The 21,893-nt window shown below is 38.1% G+C and overlaps 2 protein-coding genes across 4 annotated transcripts in view; both read left to right on the top strand.

Annotated features, from left to right (window-relative positions):
- TSEN2 (tRNA splicing endonuclease subunit 2) overlaps window positions 1-21,893 on the top strand; it is a 603,350-nt gene that overhangs the window by 329,774 nt on the left and 251,683 nt on the right. The gene's annotated exons all lie outside the window — the stretch shown is intronic.
- The window catches only part of SYN2 (synapsin II), a 178,585-nt gene that overhangs the window by 46,407 nt on the left and 110,285 nt on the right, over window positions 1-21,893 (top strand). The window contains exons 2-3 of the mRNA XM_051627100.1: window positions 16,455-16,512; window positions 18,894-18,985. Coding sequence (XP_051483060.1) covers window positions 16,455-16,512; window positions 18,894-18,985 — 150 coding nt within the window. The remainder of the gene's footprint in view (window positions 1-16,454; window positions 16,513-18,893; window positions 18,986-21,893) is intronic.

Here is a 21,893-nt window from a genome sequence, read left to right as displayed (position 1 = left end):
GCTTGCAAAATACCACATAATTAATGATTCTTGATGCTGATACAATGCTTGCACTACTGAAGAGAAAGCCAGCATTATATAGAGTCAGTAAAGGGAATGTGGCATGCTGTCCTTTTGCAGACCTCTAAACACATGTTGAAGGTGGTGAGACACTGGCCCAGGTTGCCCAGGGAAACTGTGGCTGCCCCATCCCTGGAAGTGGTCAAGGGCAGGTTGGATGGGGCTTGGAGCAACCTGGTCTAGTGGGAGGTGTCCCTGCCCATGCCAGGGGGGTTGGGACTAGATGATCCAACCCAAACCATCCTGTGATTCTATGTATGTAATATTTAAGCATAGACAGACATACACCCACCACTTGAATTTTAGGTTAGACATCTGCTGTCAAAATAGCTTATTTAACATGGAACAGAAGTGCTGCAAGTAAAGCTGAAACTGCACAAAACTGTTACAAAATGATTAGCACTACTTTTTAATTTGATATTAAGTACTTAGACCATACAAAGGGGATGAAGGCAACAAAGCCCTGAAACAGCTTGGAAAAAAAAAAGCAGCAGAAAGGACATAGAGCCTGAGAGGGGAGAGAAAACTGGAAAACTAGCTGGTAGTGACTATTCTGACATACTGGTAGAAAGTGTGAGGTGGGGAAGGGGGGAGCATTGTTTTAAGTGACTAGGAAGACAGCAGAAAGCATATAGGAAACACTGGATACAGTCTGGCTGTATCTCAATAAAAAATGCTTTGCTAGCAAGCTGGGGGTGGAAGTATCAGAATGAGGGTACAACTTCTGCATAAAGTAGCTGATTTTGCCATTAGGAGACTCAACTCTCTTGTACCAGTGTCAGCACATCATTCTGGAAGATCCTACAGCACAGCCCTGGGAAAAAGGAGATATCAGTTAAAGAAAAATAATTACAATTTTTTTATCTTTTTCTGCTGGTTTTGTGAATTTTAAGTCATTTTCTTCTTTTTTCAAGCTGTGACAATCTCAAATTCATCAGAGAAGTTATTGTCAGGCAAAACTACATGTTTCAGAAAGTTTGAAGATTAAAACAAAAATTCCCATATCACAGAGGCAGCAGCTCAATTCATGAACTTAACAGTATGTTCTTTGGCCTTACTCTTCAAATGAGATGGCACTGAGATTTAATTAGAGCTGAGTATCAGTCATGACATAGCAGCTGTTCCAGTCACAGCCAAGTTTGTCTGACAATTGCATTTCCACACCCTCAGAGAAACCCACACACTTTAGTAACTGTCCTGATATTGTGAACACATAAAAATGTCTGGTGAGCACCCAGAATTTTCTTGTGAGCATCGTTTTTTAATGAAGGTTACAGCTTTTGGAATCAGGGAAGAATCTCAACTCTTCTTTCCAATCAGTAAGCTTACACTTCCCTTGAAGGGAATCAAAAGCATACGACAAATATTGTTAATACAATGTATATTAATATAATTGATGTATATTATTTCCATAAAATGTTTTCTCTAAAATTTAAGGATCTCCTAAGCCAGTCTTGTGATTATATCTAGCCTGTGACTCAATTTTTTATAATTTATTATTTTTCTTCTAAGTTTTTGCTCTAACAGATTTTGTCTTCCCACTGACTACCTCCCATCTGTTCAGGGTAATGGGTTTTCTGCCTGTACTCAGAAAGGAGCATATTGTGGGATTTGAGTAAGAAATTCTACCTCAAGAAACCACTAGTCTGTGGAGTCCACTTAAACTTGGTTGCCAGGACTACTCCCTCCGAGGCAAATAGGATAAAAATTTTGAGATCCTCTTACATAAAATTGAGAACTATAGCCTGCCTACAGAAAAGGAAAAAAGATGTGTGATAATGAAATGTAAACTTTGTATAAACATTGTGATTGAGCAGTGTTCAAGCTCTCAAATCTTAAATATATGTGGGTGGGAGAAGGGAAAAGGAGTAATAAAGTGTGAAGCCAGGGATGAGACAAAAAGTTGTAATACCTTCTGGGGGGGGGGGGGGGGTAGTACTAAAACAAGACTCAGTAAAATCTAAATCAAGTGATGGATTTGATACTGTCTCATGGTAGAACTGAGAATTAATCAAAGTATCATAATATTGTGGCTTTGAATTAGGCCCTTAAAAGAACTACTTTCTTCAAGCTGTCAGATCCTGAAACGATGCTCAAAATATGATTTGCGCAAGTGTTGAAATGCTGAAGTATTTTGAGACTTGGCCACTACCTTTGAAGGCTGTGTTTTAAATAAGCAGAAGCTTATTTAAATGTGTATATGTTGCTTCCATTCTTCCTTCTTCAATCCTTCCCTTTGCTTGCTGTGAAGCTCTCAGGGCTTGTCTCTCCTTTCTAACTTGGAAGTGAAGATGCAGAGGTCAGGAGGTGGGCTTCTCAGTCTGGCTGTATTATCCAGAGTGGTGTTTCTGTTGCTTCTTTGTGCTGCTGAGAATGAGACAGTAATTAATCTTCTTTCAAAATGTTAAGATTTCTTGGAGTAGATGCATATCAAGGCTCTGCTATTCAGTATTTCTGTTCTTTTACCTACTTTGATTATTGAAATGGCAGCTCTTTGGCTTGTGTTTCAATAAACAGAATTTGTGTTTGTTTTGAGGAGGCATGTGAAATATGTTTGGGGCTGAGCATGCTGAGGCCCAGCCTGAGGTATTACTTCTCTAGCAGTAGGCTCTCTACTTCTGGATGTGCTGGAGCACCTGGCAAGTGTTAGTCAAGACATGGAACATCTTTGAGAGAAAGGGTGATACTAAGTCCTACGAAGTAGTTGCTTCCTCAGGAGCAAAGGGCAAAGTACAATCGAATTTGCTGCAAGACTGTGGAAGTGTTTTCAAGGCATTTTTCTAACAGGGAATCATGCATGTTTCCATGCACGATCATGATGATCTGTTTTCTTTTGGGCCCACCAAGGGAATACCACTGTGTTGGAAAGAGCTGGTCCCCTCAACTTGTGCCTATCTGAGCATGTGTATTGAAAGTATGGTGTTCTCATTTGCTTTTCAGCTGCACTTTCCTGCAAGGAGTGTATCCTGAGGATGAAGTGCTAGTCTGAGGGGAAGTTAGTAAGAGAGGGATGAGAGGATGTCTCTCTTACAAGTTATGAAAACCAGGTAGTTTTGCTTATTTCTTGTTTATGTAGGTACCTAATGACAAACAGGACTAAAAGTGACCACGTGTCCTTTTCTTTCAGCTGAAGGGTGCAAAACAGTTAAGTCATCAACCGGTACTGAGAATTTCCCAGCTTTCTTTGTCTCACAATTTTTGACATCTAGACCCATCTCGTATTCACTTCTGAGTTGCAGCTTCACTTTCCCTCTAACCCTGCCTGTCAGGTGGTCAGTTGGATCACAGGGCTGTGTACCAGAAGAGACACCAGGGTGTTTCATCCCATGGTGGGGCCCACAAGCCTCAAGCTCTCAGTGTAACCCATCTTCCCTTCTTACCCACGTGACACAACGTTACATGTGAGATTTTCTGTGCTGGGAGAAACAAAACTTTAGGGAATCTAATCTAATCTAGCTGTTACTCTTTTCAGTTAATAATTTTTCTTTTTTTTGTTACTATTTTTTAATTTTTTCGGTCAGAGATAAAATGTAAAAGCTAAAGTTAGTGGGAGCTTTTCACTGTTGCTAGCACTGTACCCATCCATGTACGTGTTTGGTTTGTGAAAAGCTGCACTATAGCTCAGGTTGTGATAAGTTAATTTGTTTTATTTTAATTGAAGATACAACTGTAAAGTGCTTTAGCTGTTTCTTTTCCCTCAGAAGTTTTGTAGAAACAGAGTTACAATGCACACGAGATAGCAATAGTAAATACATAGAAATTACTGTTCAAATGACAGATGCTCCAACTGTGTTTATGATTATTAATGTTTCAGTTTAAAATCAAACCACCATTAATTTTTAATACTTTCGAATGGAAAAATGTGTAAGTACTGCAAGCTAATTTATTTTTTTTCCTCTGAAGTGCTTATTTTGATTTTTTTTTTTTTTTTTTTTTTTTTTGTGCTTCAGTTCCCAGCGAGGTCTGCCCAGCAGATGGCAGCGCTTGACCAAAATGTGTAACTCTGCTCTGGTTTTGTTCTGAATAGCGGATCCTTTCTGCAGAAGCTCTGATTCACTTACAGTGATTATATGGTATAAACACAGACATTGTAGACATTCATCATGGTTTGTTTTGCTTTGTTAGACTTATGTGGGGAAGAAGAAAAACCGTTTCCCATCAAAGTAGGCATTCTCATGAACTTTAATGAAATTGCTGAAGATACAAAATAGCAAAAAGGGAAGCAGAATTTTTGTCTTAAGTAATCCTGGTTGAATGGACAGAATTTGAACTGCATTTAGAAGGAACAGCCATTATTACGGCTTTATTAAATGTTTTAAAGATTTGTTTTGATTGTCCTTAAATCTTCAGTAAAGAATCTGTTCTGATCTAATGCATACCATTAATGAATGTTATGATAATATAGTATAAAAAAATGAGATCTACTAATAAGAAATCTTTACTAAAAAAAAGTACATAAGTTTCTACCTGTAACTAAATGTGAGTTTCTTTTGGATTACCTGCTGGACAATGGAATGTGCCAAGCAATGCATGAGAGCAAAGAAAACTCAGACTACAGGAGTTTAAAATGAAGTTACTGAACATCTAATGCTCATCAGATTTGTTGCTGTTTTCTTTAGAAAGTAGATGTTACAGAAAATAAAGGTATAAAAACTACTGTGGTAAGAATGATCCTCTTAAGAGACACACATAGGACCAAAGATAGAAAATAATGAATTTAGGGACTACTTGTTCATTTTGGTTTGTTCTGGTTTTCTTCCTAGTTCACAACTGAAAGAAAAAAAAAAGATGATTTTTAGAAGAAACGAGCAGTCTGCCAGTATGTGGGAGTTTGATCCAAGAGTTGTCTGAAAGCAATCACTGAGAGAACTGCAGACTAATTTGTGTTGATGCAGTAGCAAACTAGAATGAATGTAGCAGCCTTTCTTCCTTAAGCAAGTGAAGCTTGCAGTGTGGATATCCTGGGTCTCTTGAGTCTGAAAGGTTTTCAACACATCCTGAATTTTTGTCCCAACAGCCCTTATTGTAGAACAGTCAAGAAAATGTTCTTACTCTGAAAGCTGTTATTTGTTCGTGTTTTGTTTACTCACCAGGATGATCATCCTTGTCCAGAGTCATAAATTCACAAGCAAAATATTTACCAGTAACTAGCTGCAGATTTGGATCTTACGTAAGGAGGGCTTGCACATGCCTGCTGTTTCCATCCCTGCCAAATGGCAGTATCTTCATGGGAAAAGCACTCCCCTCTTTTTCTCTAATGACTCCCATCCAAATGAATCAGTGCCCAGGACTGCTGACTTGTGGTTGCCCAAGGATCCATTAGTGGAGAGGTGACTAGCAGCATAAGCTAGCCACTTCCCACCAGGGACTGAGGTGGGGGGGTGGAGCCCACAAATGATGGTAGGGCTGGATTCAGTTCCTCTCTTGGGCATCCTTGACTAACGTGCTGTACGTTGCCAACTAAATTTAAAGCAGCTTTTTCCACGGTATAGCTCCTAGGGAGATGATCTGCTCAAATCTCTGAGATTTTGGAACAACCTTTGCTATTGTGTGCAAAAAAGAACAGGTCCTGTTCTCACCCCTGTAGGCACTGGGGGAATTAATCCCATACATATGAATCGTTCAATTATGAAATTATTACAACTCTTGCTATGCATGAATGTATGTCAAAAGAGAGAGCTTGTTTGCATCTAAGTTGTTTTATGTCTGTTAGACTACCCTTTTTTGGCAGTAAGTCTTGTATTTGAGAGCACTTAGTTGAGCAAAAAAAGAAAACAAAAAACAAAACACACAAACCCAAACCAAAACAAAAGACAGTTCTCCTCTGGGAGGGGGAAGAGATGTTGGAGTACAGTTCTGTTTAGCAGCTGCCTCTGCTCCTCCCAGCATTGAGGCTGCCAGTCGGCAAGGGCTGTGGGCTGCTGGGGGGCTTGCACCAGAGCCTCACCAGGAGACTTTGCTGTAAAGATTGGCACACCACTGGGTTTCCAAATCCCAAATCTGAGGTATAGTGTTACGTGTTGCTCCACTTCCAGAGCTGAGTGTGAGCTGTGCAGCAAACACTTGGAACAATGTAGGACATACCTCGCTCATGGAGATACTTTTTTGTAATTCAGCTCCAAGTTAGATGCACTATTAGCAAGTAAAGCACTTGCACATCTGCCTATAAAATTCCAAACCTGTCAGACACTTTGTTCATGAAAACTGTCGTGTATCCTGGTCATTTTTCTCACCTTTAATGGCTTCCCCTTTGGCCACAACATCCTGAGACTTACTGGTACGTTCCATGTTACAGAATCCCATAGATTTTACGTGACTTCTAGTTTTCTGGACTGTTTCTTAGTAAGAATTTTTAAAGCCCATGTTCCAAAGGTTATCCTCACCTGGGGAATGGATACCAGTCTAATTTATGCTCCCAGTCTAATTTATTAATTGTGGTGCCTGTTTACTGGAGAGAAGAATACCATTCACTAACTTCAGTAGTACCATAAAAGTCTGTTGTTCTCTAATCCACAGTACACAGGTGAAAATCCTCAGGAACACAGGCTGCTAGTTACTTGGCTTTTGAGACAGTATAAAAATCAATTAACCAAATATGCATATTTTAAGCACAGACAAAACGGTATGTGATTATAATTTTAAATATAATATTAAAATACAGGGTGGTTGGTTTAGTTTTATAACGTAACAAACTGTTCCTTTTATTGAAAGGGTTAGAATATTGCTAAGATATATTCCTTGCTTTATTTTTGGAAGAACACATTCATGCACATTTTTTAGGAGTTAATAACAAGTCCTGTATTTTCAGGTCTTCACTAATGTAATAACTTGTTGGAAAAAAAGTTCTGGAAGTGATTTCTTAGGTTAAAAGTACAGTGTGTCTGAAAGCATGACCAGAGAAGGAATATGTGGAGACATCCTGGAAGTGGCAAAATAGTGATCTGCTGCACCATTCCATGTGTTTCCCTGCAGAGCATGGCATAAAACGTGGTTTAAAAAAAAACAACCAACCAAACAAAAAAAAGTGAAAAAGTGTTGCTGGCAAAAGTATTTCCTATTTTCCTGGTATCCATCAGTACCAAGTAGTATTGGTATAATGTGTTTCCCATGGCTATTGAAACTTGCGTATCTCGAAGCAATTGGTTTTTCATGGCAACATTCTGACCCTTCCTCCAAAGCTAGTGGGTAGATAAAATGCGTGTTTCTGAAGCTTGGTCTTCCATAATAACAGATAAAGTAACATTTTTTGTCTGCTGAGCACAGTGCACAAAATCCTTCTTTCTCTGGGGGGGGGGGTTTGCATTGGAGGTACCACTCAGCTTTCTGATAACCTGGGAATCTTTATTTAGACTTGGAGGGGCTGTCATGAAGCCAGTGGAAACTGTGTGTGAGGGAGAAAAAAACCACCGTAATATTGGTTAATTCAACTTAAAATAGGAAAGGAGTAGAGACAGCATTATCAATTGTTATTCCTTTCATCCATGCTGATTTCAGTGATTAATTTCCTTACAGGTTTTTGCTAACACTGCCAGAAAGATGACCAAGGGTCTGTATTTATCTATAGTGGGCAACAACTTCCTAACCAATCTGATACACATTTCTCCCTACAGAAGAGGGCAGCAAAAGCCATATATACTCTTTCCTTACAGCATCTGCGAAAATGCTAAGCCGAGTTACTTAAGTAGAGCTATGGCAACTAGGTTTTCTAATTGATCTGCTCAGAGAAATGGCACAGCACTTGGTTGTCATAAGTATAAGCATAAGTTTCAGTTGCATAAAATAAAAAATAGAATCATCGAAGACTGTTGAACACCAATTACTTGGCATGTTGGTTCAACTGGGACCTCTAGTTGAAGAAATCCTTTCTTCTCCCATGTTTCCCTTGGGTTTTGTCTCTGTGTGGGGCTGAAGATCTAAGGTTTGATGTTGTACTTAATCTGGTTTAGCTACAAGCTGTGGCTGAAAGGTGTGCACTGCCTCTCCCTCTTTCTCTCCAGGTGTGCCCAACTTGCACACTTCCCCCTCTTTCCCACCTTGTGCTGACCACTTTGCTCAGGGTCTCGGCTGTAGGACAAGCACAGAGGAGAACTGGCTGGAGAGGTTTTTAAGATTCAGTTTCTATAGAAAGTGCAGGATTCTCAAAGGTGAAAATTCAAACAACGTGATAGCCTGATATGTTATATATGAAGTATCACCTTGTAATGTCTCCAGGCATAATGAGTCATATTTTCTTACCTCAGAGTCACACGTCTTGCTTAGAGGCATACAAATGCCTTAGAGAATTCAGGATAAATAAAAAATGAAAAGGCAGATAAATTTCTCCTGAAGAGTTTATTGATAACATGGGTTCAGTTTCAAAGATTCTTTCATTCCATGCTGGTTTTTATTGGCAGTTCAGATGTTGTCAGAAATGACATTCTGTTAGTGTAATGTGTGTTAGGCTCCCTTTATTTTCTTTACCTCAATAGGAAAAAGTAAACTAAAATATCTTGAGATGCAAGTTCTAGGTGGTTTGGCTTTTTCTTTCATTAACTATAAAAACCAACCACCAGTGGCTGCATTGTGTGACATTTTTGTCACTTAAGATAATTTTCAGTGGCTTATTTTATAAACAGTGGAATTGCTTATTAACAGTTTGTACTATTTTGTCTTTGTTGACAATAGAATGAGGAGTTGGAAAGAATGGACATCTTAGCTGGTAGGCAAACCTGGAAATGACAGATTAACTGTGTTGCTGCAGACTGCAATATTATTGCATCGACTATAGTAGATAAGATTAAGGAATTTACAGCAACTGATGCAGAATATGCAGTTTGAGTCTTACAGCACTAAGAATCAATATTCAGAACAGTAATATTTCGTAATCTGGCTAGTGATGTTTTCCTGTACAAAAGTTGGGACTTTCTGTTCATCTCAGGAGTACAAAATATTTTTGTGAACCTAACCATGGGAAAGTGTAATAGTTGTTCTAATGAGTCTAGCAGATTTGGAAAAGGTTATAATATGTTGCATCATCTATGAGGTCTTCTAGTGATGAGGGAATGAACATTTAAAAATACTGTCATTTGTCATCTAATTAAAAAAAAAATCCCACAGAAATTACATTCTGACTATAAATCTTGCAGAGCAGTAATGGGCCAATAGTAAATATTACATAGTTGGAGGTGTGGGATTTTGAGACATTACCAGAAAGACGGTCCAGACTTTGGTCACGAAAGAGCATTTTTTTCACCTTGAAGTGGGCAGAAAATCAGGCATTTTCAGTGAAGTGTGCTGTTCAAATGGCCCAGAGAATTTAAGCCCTGATGAGAAAATCAAGAGTAGAAGGCATTTTCTTCTTGATTAGAGCTCTAGTGGAAACACTGTACTTAGGCAGAGAGCAGAGTGACCAATAGAAGGGCTCCTGATTAAAACAGCAAAGATGGTTCTTGGGCTGGAAAATCTGTGCTGTGGAAGAATAAAATGGTTCAGTTTTGTTTGAATAATCAAAGTAAAGGAGAGAACATTCTGGTGGATGCCAAGGGGACAGGATAATTTTTTTTTTAAAAAAAGGCTGGCAATAAATTAGGAGAGAGAAAAAAAAATGGGGATTGGGTCAAATTGTGGAAGCCTCTGAAGGTGCCACATATAAAGCTGTTCTGAAAAAACCCTTCTAGGAAGTGGGATATGCAGCTCAGATAGGGAGAGAAATTAATTGCTGCTTAATAAGCTCATGGCTTTTATTTCTGTATTTTTTTTTTTAGTTGCTTTCTTTTTTTAATATGCTTCTAGAGCTGAATCTCTTTTGGGCAGCTTCTCTGTGGTCTGGGCAGGAAAATCCTCCACTGAGAAGTGTTTACTCTGCTTTTTCATGAGTTTACCCCTCACTGGTAAATAGGGTGAGGAAGGGGGTGACAGTTCAGTGACTCTGCTGAGGAAAGGATGCACACAGGAGCTCTGGTTTTTAAGTACATATTTAACCAAGTTCTTTCCTCCAAGTTGCAGAAGTCAGGGAAGGAGTGCCTTGCACCAGAGGAGGAGTGTTTCCTGCAGACCTTTTCTACTGCCCTGTTGAGTTTGAACTGCTCAGGTGGCTGTGCCTTCATGGTCCTCAATAAAACCAGGCAGATCAGCAGGGAAGAAATCCTGTTGCTTGGTACAGTTAACCATGTGGAAGGTTCCAATATTAGGGCCTGTGGGATGACTCTGTGTTCTAATAGACACCAGGACTGTAAGTGCTTGCTTTTGTTCCTCTTTTCCATATATTATGATTGACAAGATTGGAATAAGAGTAGCTGATACAGTGATTTCAGGTAAACAGGGAAGACTGAGACATACTGTTCCAGTGGAAACAATATGACATAAAAAAAATCCAAATGGCCATGTTGTGTCATTGGACACAGAAGAAAATGTTTCTGTTGTGACCTCAGTAGATTAAATAGATTAAATAACAAGTTAAAATGTAATTGTTTACATTACCTTATTGACAGAAGCTAGAAGGTGGTGGCTTTTTTTTTTTTTAATATGAAGTGTATTTCCCCTTGCAAAGGCTAAGCTGTGACTTGGAATGAAGAACTGCACTAATTGTGTCCTGCCTGTCATACTGGGTGAAAAAAACATGTTTTTATGAAATGAAACATTTTTCAATTAGGGTTTCTGTGACTTGTCAGCTCACGTAATGGATAACTGGAAAGAGCAATCCATGTGTCCTTGCCATTACAGTGCTTCCATTTAAGATGACATTTCATCAGACTGAGTGATAAACAGCAAAGCTTAACTGGGCTGATAAATGTGTGAGCTTTGGAACCTGTTAGTAATAGCCCTGATATTTTAGAGTACAGTGTGCTGCTCTTCATATTTACAAGCTCCTGATAATGGAGATTGCCATTAATCTAATGAAATCCAACTCAACAGGGAGCGCTACTAGAAGTCATAAATGGGTTTTGTTGCCTGGACTGGTTGGTTGGAAGTCCATATAGCCAGTGTTGGTGCTGTCAGACTGCAGAGCCCATGGATGTTGATAGAGCGATTCCCACTGGTTTCAGAAGATTCTGGATTAGGTCATATAAAATACTATGCAAATCTTATCATATGCTTTCTTTTGATAATAGTTTCTTATGGTTTTTATATGTTTACAGAAGTCTGCGTAGCAATTTGAAAAGTCCTTGGCATAGGGAAGAAATTATAATCCTTTAAATGATCCTTTATTGTAGCTTCATGATACATACATGATCATGTTTTTAAGCCATTATTTCCTTGGCAAATTCTTTAGCTTTCATTCTGAAAAAAATATATTTACAAAACTGCTGCCTTAAAAATGATGTAGCATGTTTGTAGCTTATGTCACTGAAATGTTAATTCTGATATATATAATTTCATCACAATGTTCAGTACTTTCTCATGGGACAGTTGCCAAGTTACCACATGTGTTATGCCAGTGTTCTATGTACTTTAGCACTTTGTGTTACTGGATCACCTGGCAGTGCAAATGGGATGTTGATGATGTCTTAGACAGTTCTATTTTCATTAAATGAATAGAAAATACTGACTGCTGGATGTGGGTTGTTCCTAATTGAGCATGAAATTAGAGCAGCACATCCAAACCATAGGTTTTGTGGTACAAAAGCTTTGAGATGGAATCTACTTTTTTCCTTCCCCCCCCCCCCCCCCCCCCCCCCCCCAATTTTATTAAATTATTAGTTACTTCTGACCAGATTTGAAGACCAGGTTTGCTTTCTTTTCAACATTTCCTATTCTCTCACTGAGGCTAATGTACCAAATTAAGTTTGTGAAAGTCTGGCTGGTTCTGTGGCAAGAGTGTGCCAAAATCTTTATGTGCCTGTGGCAATTCCAGCAAGACAGGTATCTGAGCCTACTGTGGGTGTCTGTGTGTATAACTCTGTGTGTGTGTGTGTATATATATATATATTCACACACACGTATAGATATGCACACTACCTTGCTTGAAGTGAGTTATGCTGTTTATAAATGTTTATAAATGTTGACAGTCTGCAATTGGTGTACTCTAGAGGGTGCTACTGTTCTAAATAATGAATGAAGTTTTGCCCTGTTGTAGTAAACTTAGCACTACAGTTATTTTGGAGCATAGTCTTATTGATAGGCTCAGGCCTAGTTCACTGTTGAGACATGCCCAGAAATTGGTGTTTACATAGAACTGATTCCTGTGCACCTTGTTACTTGCTCAGAAAACAGCTGGAAGGTGCTGTGCTAAACTGGCAGGTGCCAATGGAAGTTTTTAAGGAAGTGCAGAGCTGGGAAAAGAGGAGATTTACACACAGGAGCGGTAGTTGGCAGGACTGGACCCCACATACTCACTGGCTGTGCACTTTTGACTTTCATAAAGACTGTTGCTGATAGGGTCATCATTGTGGTGTGAAAGAATCCAAATCCAGGTGCTATAAACCTGTTGCACATAGCAAATGATTTTCCTGTTGATTTTGCTGCCAATCAAAAGTAGTTCCAGTTTTGATGTTTCGTTCATTTAGATGAACTGAAACCACATTGATTTCCTGGCATAATAAGATACTGCAGAAATACATGTAGCTTAAGAGGGAAATATTTCTGATGTTTTTTTTAATGTATTTTGGAACACTTTTAGTTATTACTGCTTGCTTAATGAACTTTGGCAAGGACAGTGAACCAATATGAGTTTTTATTAGACTGCATCTGTGGTAACTGTATATTCTGTAGTTGTTTAATTTTACCAGGGTGTGTAGTGATAGGACAAGGGGTAACGGTTTTAAACTGGAAGAGGGGAGATTTAGGTGAGACATCAGGAAGAAATTATTTCCTGTGAGGGTGGTGAGACACTGGAACAGGTTGCCCAGGGAATTTTTGGAAGCCCTATCCCTGGAAGTGTTGAAGGGCAGGTTGGATGGGGCTTGGAGCAACCTGGTCTAGTGAGAGGTGTCCCTGCCCATGCAGGAAGGAACTAGATGATCTTTAAGGTCCCTGCCAACCCAAACCATTCTGGGATTCTGTGATAATATGAATTTTAAATGTGCAAAATATTAATCCAGAAAATGACTCGCCAAGCAAGAAATGCATAAAAATTTCACGTGTTTTGTGAAGAACCTGACTATAAGAGGTCATACTAATAACTCCAGAAGGCTGCACTCATATTAGCAGCTGTTTTCCCTATACTGGGGCTTTGGAAAGCAGCTCTTTACCCAGTGAGTCCCAGATGAATAATGGCACAGCTTGCTTTCCTTCTCTTCCCTACACACAATGCCAGGGACTGTCAGCAACCAGCAGCCAAATGGTGTTTGAACTGGGGAGTATTTGTTCTGGGAGCTTGACTCGTGCTGACAGCTCCTCTCAGCTCTTCTTAAATGCCTCTCATGAAGATCCTGACCTTGAGAATATGCCTACCTGAGTGTGGAGATGCTCCCAGAGCTGCTATGCAGATCCTCCAGGCTCAGTACCAAGAGGCATAAGGCATAACAGGAATTTCAATTTTCTGTGAATAATACAAAAGAATTTGGTTCCCCATTTCCCCTCAGTAAATATATATATATTAATTTAAGAACCTAGTAAATGTCTTTATGATAGGCTTGCACATTTCTCATATTGCAGTTTCCTAAGTACAGTAAATAACCTGGAAACTTGGTTTTACTGCACAGCAAACTCATGCTAAGAATTTCTAGATTGTTCTGAAATGACTTATTGTTGTAAGTTATTTTTTAGGGATGTCAAGAGAAATTCCTGCAGTTTGTGGTTCAACATGTGGCAAATATTATTAAAGTGTTTACATTTTAATAAAAGCTGTTGATTAAAGCTACTTCAAAATTAAGTCTCTTTGGTTGTTTAAATGTCACATTTATTTTCAAGCCCCAGATTGCTTAACTTCAGTACTTGCTGTTTATTTTCAAAGCTGAAGTAATTTGTTGAAATGTGAATCATGCCAGAGTTTAGTTGTTTAAAGAGTGCCTCATCTAAATGATCTGTTAGTAGAAAGAGTGAATCTAAGGGATTAGCATCTCACCTTAACTAACATTTTGAGGACATTCCAATGTGTGCAGTGGACTTAAGGATAAAGAATTGAAGAGCCTGTCTTTGGCTCTTTGTGATTTCTTATTTTCATTTTCTCTCATAAAGCAGCAGTCAGCTGCTGCTGTTTGTTAGGGTAAGCATTGTAGAGCTTTACTCTGTGTTTAAATTTTGAAGGAACTGAGTGTTATTCTAAGCTTATTTTTCAGTGTTCAAAAGGCTATTTAAATTAAATTCCATCTAAATAATGTAAATTAAATTCTATTTCAATTCTGTTTGCATTAAATTTGCATTACTTGATGTCCAATAATGCATTTACCTCACCTGTTGCCACACTGTAAAATCTAGGAGCTTATCCCATTCCCAGTAAAATTCCATAGTAATGTTACTGTTAAATTCATGGGGATCAGAATTGGAGTTTTAAATCTTTTTCAAAGAGGTAAATCTTAGTTTTTCAAAGTGAAATTTAAAGTATCTGTTGTTATGAGTTGGTTGCTGTTCTCCTGAGGCAGCTGTGGTGTTATCTTTGAACATGAGACATTTCTTTCTGGTCTGTGAATTTTTTTGTGGACTTCTGGGCTAATGCCAATGTCTTTGGTTTTCCTGCACCTATTAAAATTAACATGGTGCAGCTGATGCTTCAGCATCAACAGCATTATAAAGCTTAAGCCATGTCCAGGCATCTTCAAAGTTTTCAAGAGATAGTTTTCACATTCATATGAAATTTCAAAACAAAATTGAAAAGAAAAGAGGTTAATGGTATTTCTTTGTTAGATTTGTGATGCAGTGCATTGAGCTTCTGCTTTTGTTATTGGCAAAAATATTTTGTACCATTATCCTGAGTATGCACCTATAATAAAACAATATATTTCAAATTTCATATTTCATGTGTGTTTATTACAAGAAAACAGTGTGAACCACTAATACAAATGCTGTCTTCATTGTTAGCTTATTGCCAACTGATGTCTTTGTATGGAATTAATTGTTGGACAAAATTGGAGTATGCCATTTCAGTATAAACACTGTCTCTGCTTTCTGTCATCCATTATCTGTAATACCTCAGGTAACCTTCAGGAACCTATTACCAAAGGCAGTGTTCTCACTTGATTGTTACCAAGTTTGGTTCTTCTGCTACTGAAACCAACAGTGAAACTCTTCTGGACCTCAGTAACAAAAGGATTTTTCCAAAAGCAATAATGAATAGTTTCAATACATAGTATATACATGACTTTCATTGATGAGGTAGATTTACTTTATTATAACTGCATTTTGTCAGATGTTGAAAATGGACAAAGTTAGGGGGTTTCAGCACTTGAGAAGATGTTCTGTGCTGTTCTGTTTGTTGATTGTGCAGTAGATTTATGCTTACATATACTAAAAGTGAGAAAGGATCTCCAAGCTTTGGCTTGAGCAAGGAAGATGCAGAGACACTGATACCAGAGTGTCAAAGGAGTTCCCTAGATTTATTTATTTTTAATTCCCAGTTACTCCAAAGCAAATACCTGCTGCTTAAGGCACACAACTGACCAGTTCCTAGGAGAGTACTTGTTAGGCCTGGGACACTGGATAATTGAATTTGGTTCTAGTTTATCACAGCAATCCTGATGCATAGTAATTACTCATAAACCCTCCTTCACAATTTTTTTACTGTGAGAGTGACAGAGCACTGGAACAGGCTGCCCAGGGAGGTTGTGGAGTCTCCTTCACTGGAGTCATTCAAAACCCACCTGGATGCGTTCTTGTGTGATGTGCTCTAGGTGACCCTGCTCTAGCAGGGGGGTTGGACTAGATGATCTTTCGAGGTCCCTTCCAACCCCTAAGATTCTATGATTCTATGATTCTATGATTCTATGATTAATTCCATTGTCTCAAGTTATAGTCTGCAAGAAGCAAAACTGATTAGTGAATCAAGCATTTTCAAAGTTGGTGAAAACAGTCTCCAGGACCTCTGATGCTGTTTTATAAACAATGTCCAGTCTGTAAGCATAGTGTTTCCAATAAACTAGTTTTTCTAAATAAACTGAGTGGATAAAGAAGTAGTTGTTGGATGTAGTTCACATGGAAATGAATGTGAACAGGCATTGTGGACTTTAAGGAGAGCAGGATTCCATCTTTTTTGAGGTACTCATTTTCTATTAATAACTTACAGTGAAATATGTATTTTGGTACACTCTAGTATACCCTTTATTGTTGAAAATCACATTATGCATGCTTTTTATCCCAAAATACTACATGGTGGAGTGTTGAGGGTCCCAGGATGTCAAAGGAAGGAGAATTGTTTATGTGGTATTTGGTACATTCACTTAGTGTATACATGTATTCTCAAGACACTGAAGGCCTTCCAGAAAGCTCCTGATTTACAGATACATATATCCTTGATTTCTTCTCTCCCTTTTTTCCTGCAGGGCCAAGGCTTTCCGTGGAAAAAAGGTCCATGGAGAATATGACATAAAGGTTGAACAGGTAACTAAATTACTCCATCTGAAAGTTATTTTTGTATTTGTGTATTTATAGGAAGACAGGTATATGTATAAATGCATACCTCCCTGGAGGTATTTAAAAGACATGTAGATGTGGAGCTTAGGAAAATGGTTTATCCATGACCCTTGGTAGTGGTAGGTTTATGGCTGGACTCAGTGAGCTTAAGCATGAACCTAAATGATTCTATCATCCTATATGTATAGATAGACACGTCATCCATTGGACTTAAAAAACCCCAACCTTGAATTAGAACACTCAAAGATTTAATTGTTTCAATCTAATGTGGCTTTTTTTCTTATTTAGAGGATTCTGCCCATGATTTGCACAGCATCAAAAACATGTCCATGTTCAAAAGTTCTTTCTTAGAGCCTGTCCTGTGAATTTCCCAGACACTCCACGAATTCTGTGTTGCATTTCTGTGTGACTGATTCCTTCACTTGAGAACATATACACACTCTGGTTGCATGTGGGGTTTTTTAAAAAGCACTGAATATATATGAAGATGTAATTTGGGATACATTAAAATTATGACTGTTTTATTTGCCCTAGTTACCTGAAACTAGAGAAGTAAATCAGTCTTTTCGCTGCTTTTCAGTAATTAATTCTACAAATAGATGCTACTGTAAGAAGCTTCAGTACTTAACTGAGTTATTTTGTCATTGAAATTTTAATGAGTGAGAGAAAATGATCACTAGCTGTGTGGACTGAGCTTATCTAAATTCACTGTAATAATACAGTGTCTAGCTTTGCTCCATTCTTTACACCATTGAATATCTGCTGATGTCCTTGGCTTGGAAACATGGAAAGCTTTGCCAGGGATCTTCAAGTGTATTGAGAGAGAGATGGGAGAAAGGAGGCGAGCTATTTTGTCCCAAAATACCATTCACACCTAGACCAGACCATGCAGCTGCCATCACACACACTGCCTCTTTAGTATTAACAAAGGCTCTGTTTAAGCCTGGAAGTTCCTCCATATGGTCTCTTGTGGGACCAGAACCACCTTTGAGCAATAAGAGACTGGAAGTTTCTGACACCTGCTAATCCCTTTGTTACATGTTGCCCCTGAGCCAACAGTATATAGGTAATTGCTAACAACTCCTGTAGTGTTCTTTTGCTAATACCAGAGAGCTTTCTTACATTTTTACACTACTTACAGCAACCTACCTATAACATACAGTATTTTCTATCATGTACTAAGCTTTTAGACTACAAAATCTATAATGAGAATCCTTGCAATTCTTTAATATGACTTATTAATTTGAGAGATTGGTTGCCAGTCTCATTAAATAAACTTTAAGTCATTCTTGAACATTGTCAGCACTTACACCAATATTTCAGTCTCTCAACATCTGCACTGTTTTTACAGTTTTATAACTGCCCCTTGTGTTTAGAACATTGATCCAAGAAAGCATATAAACATTTGGGATATAATGGAGAGACATCCATGCTTGAAATCAAGCACAAACCTAAGCTGGGGAGTTGGGGCTGTGGTTAGAGTAGACAACACTTGCCTTAACTGAGCACTAAATTCCAAAAGCCTCACACAGATCTTAGAGAGACTTTCAGTGATACTATTTTTCAAGAGGAGACTAATGAGAATTCTGACACTCTGTTCTGTATTAGTGGCCAGGATAGCAAAGACGCTTTTATTTACCCACCAGAAGACAGCTGGCTGCATTTCAATTATTCTGCTGTGCAATGTTATTGTAAAGTGCCTCGAGAGTTTGAGCCAATGAAAGACTGTGGATAACCGAAAAACATCCTGTCCTTTCACATAACTAGATTCAGAGTATGGAAGTGACTCTTTTTAAGTTCCATGTTTCTAGTGTGAGAAGATCGTTTTAAAACTAAGTTTTTTATTTGTCAGTTTTGTGAGTCAATTGTTTATTACGACCAGATCTTCTAAAAGGAAGAGTAAATGTACACGAATTAAATTGAAAGGGGTAAAGTATATTGAGGCACTAAAAGTTATAAGAAAATACTCTATTTTAACAGTGCTTCTGTACTGTTTTCTTCAAAACTGTACATAAATGTTTGTGAGTCTGTGTGGTTCTATGTGATAACACCATAGAAACAACAGTATAATCTCCACTTCTGTGCAGACATGAGTAAGGAAATGCACTTGCTGCTTCTCCACAGCCCTTTTCCGTGAAGTTACTTACTTATTGCTTCCTTTGTATTAACACTTATTCAAAACTGATGTGTCATGAGGCATATACTGCTGGATTAATATCCATTTTCGATGCTCATTGTATTTCAAATGGATATTGTCAGTAGTTCAAATATAAATGCTTAAAAGAAGAGACTTAGGAAAGTAAAGGTGAAATAAACGAGACTGACTAATATGAGTCTTCTTTTCGTAGGCAGAATTTTCAGAAATCAACTTGATAGCCCATGCTGATGGCAATTACGCAGTAGATATCCAAGTATTTCGAAATGGCACTAAGGTTGTCAGGTAAGAAAAACTAAATAGAATAACAGCAAAACCGATAAATGGCATAATGTGTTTGTGTAAAAGGCACGGGATGATTGTATGCACAACAGGGGTTTTGTCTGATGCAACACACCTCAGTCATTGGCATGAAGAGTGGAAAGTGTCTAGGTCCTGTTTGTGACAGGGAGGATCCCATGAAAGATGGGTTTGATTAAGAAGGGAACAAAGTCTGGTATAAAGAATACATGATTGGGAGTTACTGATTTGGGTCTTATCTTTGCTTTAGAAATAAAGACAGTCTTGGTGATTTGGTACATGCCAGACCTTTCCAGATGAGCAGCATTTATTTCCAGTGTTGAATATTTTCTATTGAAACAGGCCAAGTCACAGCACTTCTCTCAGGATAGTTACTGGAATATCACTGTCTGTTTGAAAGATTTCCATTTAAAAGCCTGAGATTTCCCAATCAGCTGTTTTGCCAAAAAATGAGTATTCCAATTTAAGGCAGGGTTGGGAAGAAAACAAAGGTTTATCTGAGCAAAGTAAAAGCTTAAATATGTATTAGCACAATTATTTCAGACAATCCTCTTTTATCTGATTTGTGGGAATTACTCCTATTTTGGCCAGTGTAGTTAGGCATGAGTTAGATGTAGCTGCTTTTTGGCTGAACAATTGCATTCAGAAAGGTGGCTCAAGTCTTGACCTGGTAGCTTACTGCTTTTGTTTATCTTTAGGCAAGAGTTAAGGGTTCAGGGAACTGGACAGCATACAGCATGCCTTGTGCCTTCATGTTTTTGCACAACATCTGTCCAAATAAAACATTTGTAAATTTCTTCTCATTGATGTAAAAAAAATTCTGGGCAAAAAAAAAAAAGAAAGTATGTGTAGTTTATGCTTTAAAACTCACAACTGTTTAATCTCTTGTGTGTTCTAAAAATGCAGCAGCTTAATACAACAACCACTTATGCCAAATCCACAAGATTATTTCCTTAGATGAGTAAAATATTTTATTTTTTTAGGGTTTTTTGTGTGTGGGTGGGTTTCTCCCCACCCAATGATAGAAGTTTTGGAGCCAGGAAATCTTAATCACTGCTCCTTAATGGCTTTTCTGTAGAGAATTTTCCAAACAGAACAGAAATACTGAGGCCAAATTAACATCAAAACATGTCAATACTTCATGTGAGTTGGGAACCTCCAGAAAATACCATCTGCAAAGATGTGTATTGGAGTTTATGAGAAAACTTGGTAAAACTGCTGCTTATATTAAGAAACAGAAATCTTGTGTCATCAGATAACTCTGATAATGAGATGACAAAGGATTTTATCATGTTGGCAGTTTCATGGGTGATTTATTTAACCAAACAGAACTACCTGTAGTAGATAAATTTCACTCAAATGTGTGGGAGCTACCTGCATATGTGTGCATCCCCTTTGGTGGGAGGAGGATATGCAGACATGATGGGACAGTAATTCTCTGTTTCCATGGTGAATTAGCTGGAGACACAGAATGTGTTCCTTTCAGCCTAGTGGGTTTATGAAGTTCATTGTTTGAAGCTTGGAATGTGCTGCTTGTGTCACTAAGGAATGAGGAGATACTGATGAATATTACTTCAGGTGTTTTCTTGAGAAGAAACTTCATTTGAAATCCAGCCTTAAGGGTGGCTCAGAAAAGAGGATGTGTGGCACAGTCCTTTGTTTCCATCTGTCTCAATGATCAACAGAGATGGGAGAAACAGCAGGTCCCACTAGTATCAAAATTCACACTAAATATGGTCTGTCAGCATATTACAATAAAGGCCTGTATGCTGAGATGAAAAGTCTTAGGTGTTATTAATGTGAGGTCCAAAGTGACCTCACAGTAGTAATAGATTTATGAGTAAAATGTTAGCCAGTAAAATTATAGACATTTTAGTGACAAAATTCTACTGCCTTAGTTTAGAAGGAAATACTGTAACAGGCACCTGCTTGTTTCATTTTTGTGAAGAAAAATCAAAGCATGAAAAAAGATACCTTGTTACATACTGCTGAGATTTTGGCTCTTAAAAATGCTTGAGCCACAATTAAAATTTTTCTCATGACCTTCACAGTCGTTCTGTCCTGCAGTAATTACAGAACTAGAACAATTATGTACATGCATCCTGTCCATTTGAGGTGTTTTTGCAAAGCAAAATCAATCATTTATCTTTTTAAAAAGTACAGTCCCCAGTTTAATCAAATGGATATTTTAAGGGACACTTTCTGTTCTTTCATTTAAAAACACAGTGCTGGCTTGGAGATGATGTGTCACCCCCTTAGCAGTATTTTAAACAATAGAGGTGGTCTCTTCTTTCACCAACTGCTCTGCAATTCTGAGTAAGGCATCGTTGCTCCTCCAAGTGTTCTGCTCATGCTGGGCTAGTCAATTGAGTTTCCTTGTTTCAAACTCTTGGCACACCACCATGAAGCCTAGATTTCTCAGAACTATGCTACTAATATATTTTGGGCAACTCATTGAGGACAAGCATTTCTTTACAAGTTCTGAAGGTGGGTCTGCAGTGCCATTTTAAGGCCTCTTGACCACAGATCTATATAACGCTGCTTTTGCCAAATCAAGCCAATTAATCCACTAAAATCCTTTGATTACTGTACTCAGGCTGTAATCTCCAAACTGCTTAAGCAATTTCACCATGAATTTTAGTTGGTTTGTTTTTGTTTTCTTAGAGTGAGATTTCTGAATCATTTTGTAATCTTCAGAATTCTTCACTGCAGTATACAGGGGTTTTTTTATTCAAGGCATGTAGGCAATTACACTAATTTACAACCCTAATTTAGTTTACCCTTTTTTCAGGAGGTTGATAGCTTCAAGTTAGTCAGTGATTTTTCCACCTATAGAATTTGAATAAGGAGGAGAATCTTTCAACAGTCAAGTTTAGGAGGAAGTTGCTGCTGT

This window comes from Apus apus, chromosome 9 (genome assembly GCF_020740795.1).
Source record: "Apus apus isolate bApuApu2 chromosome 9, bApuApu2.pri.cur, whole genome shotgun sequence".
Taxonomy (NCBI): Eukaryota; Metazoa; Chordata; class Aves; order Apodiformes; family Apodidae; genus Apus; species Apus apus.
Note: the sequence above shows the minus strand (reverse complement) of the source record. Positions and strands in the feature narration are given on the sequence as shown.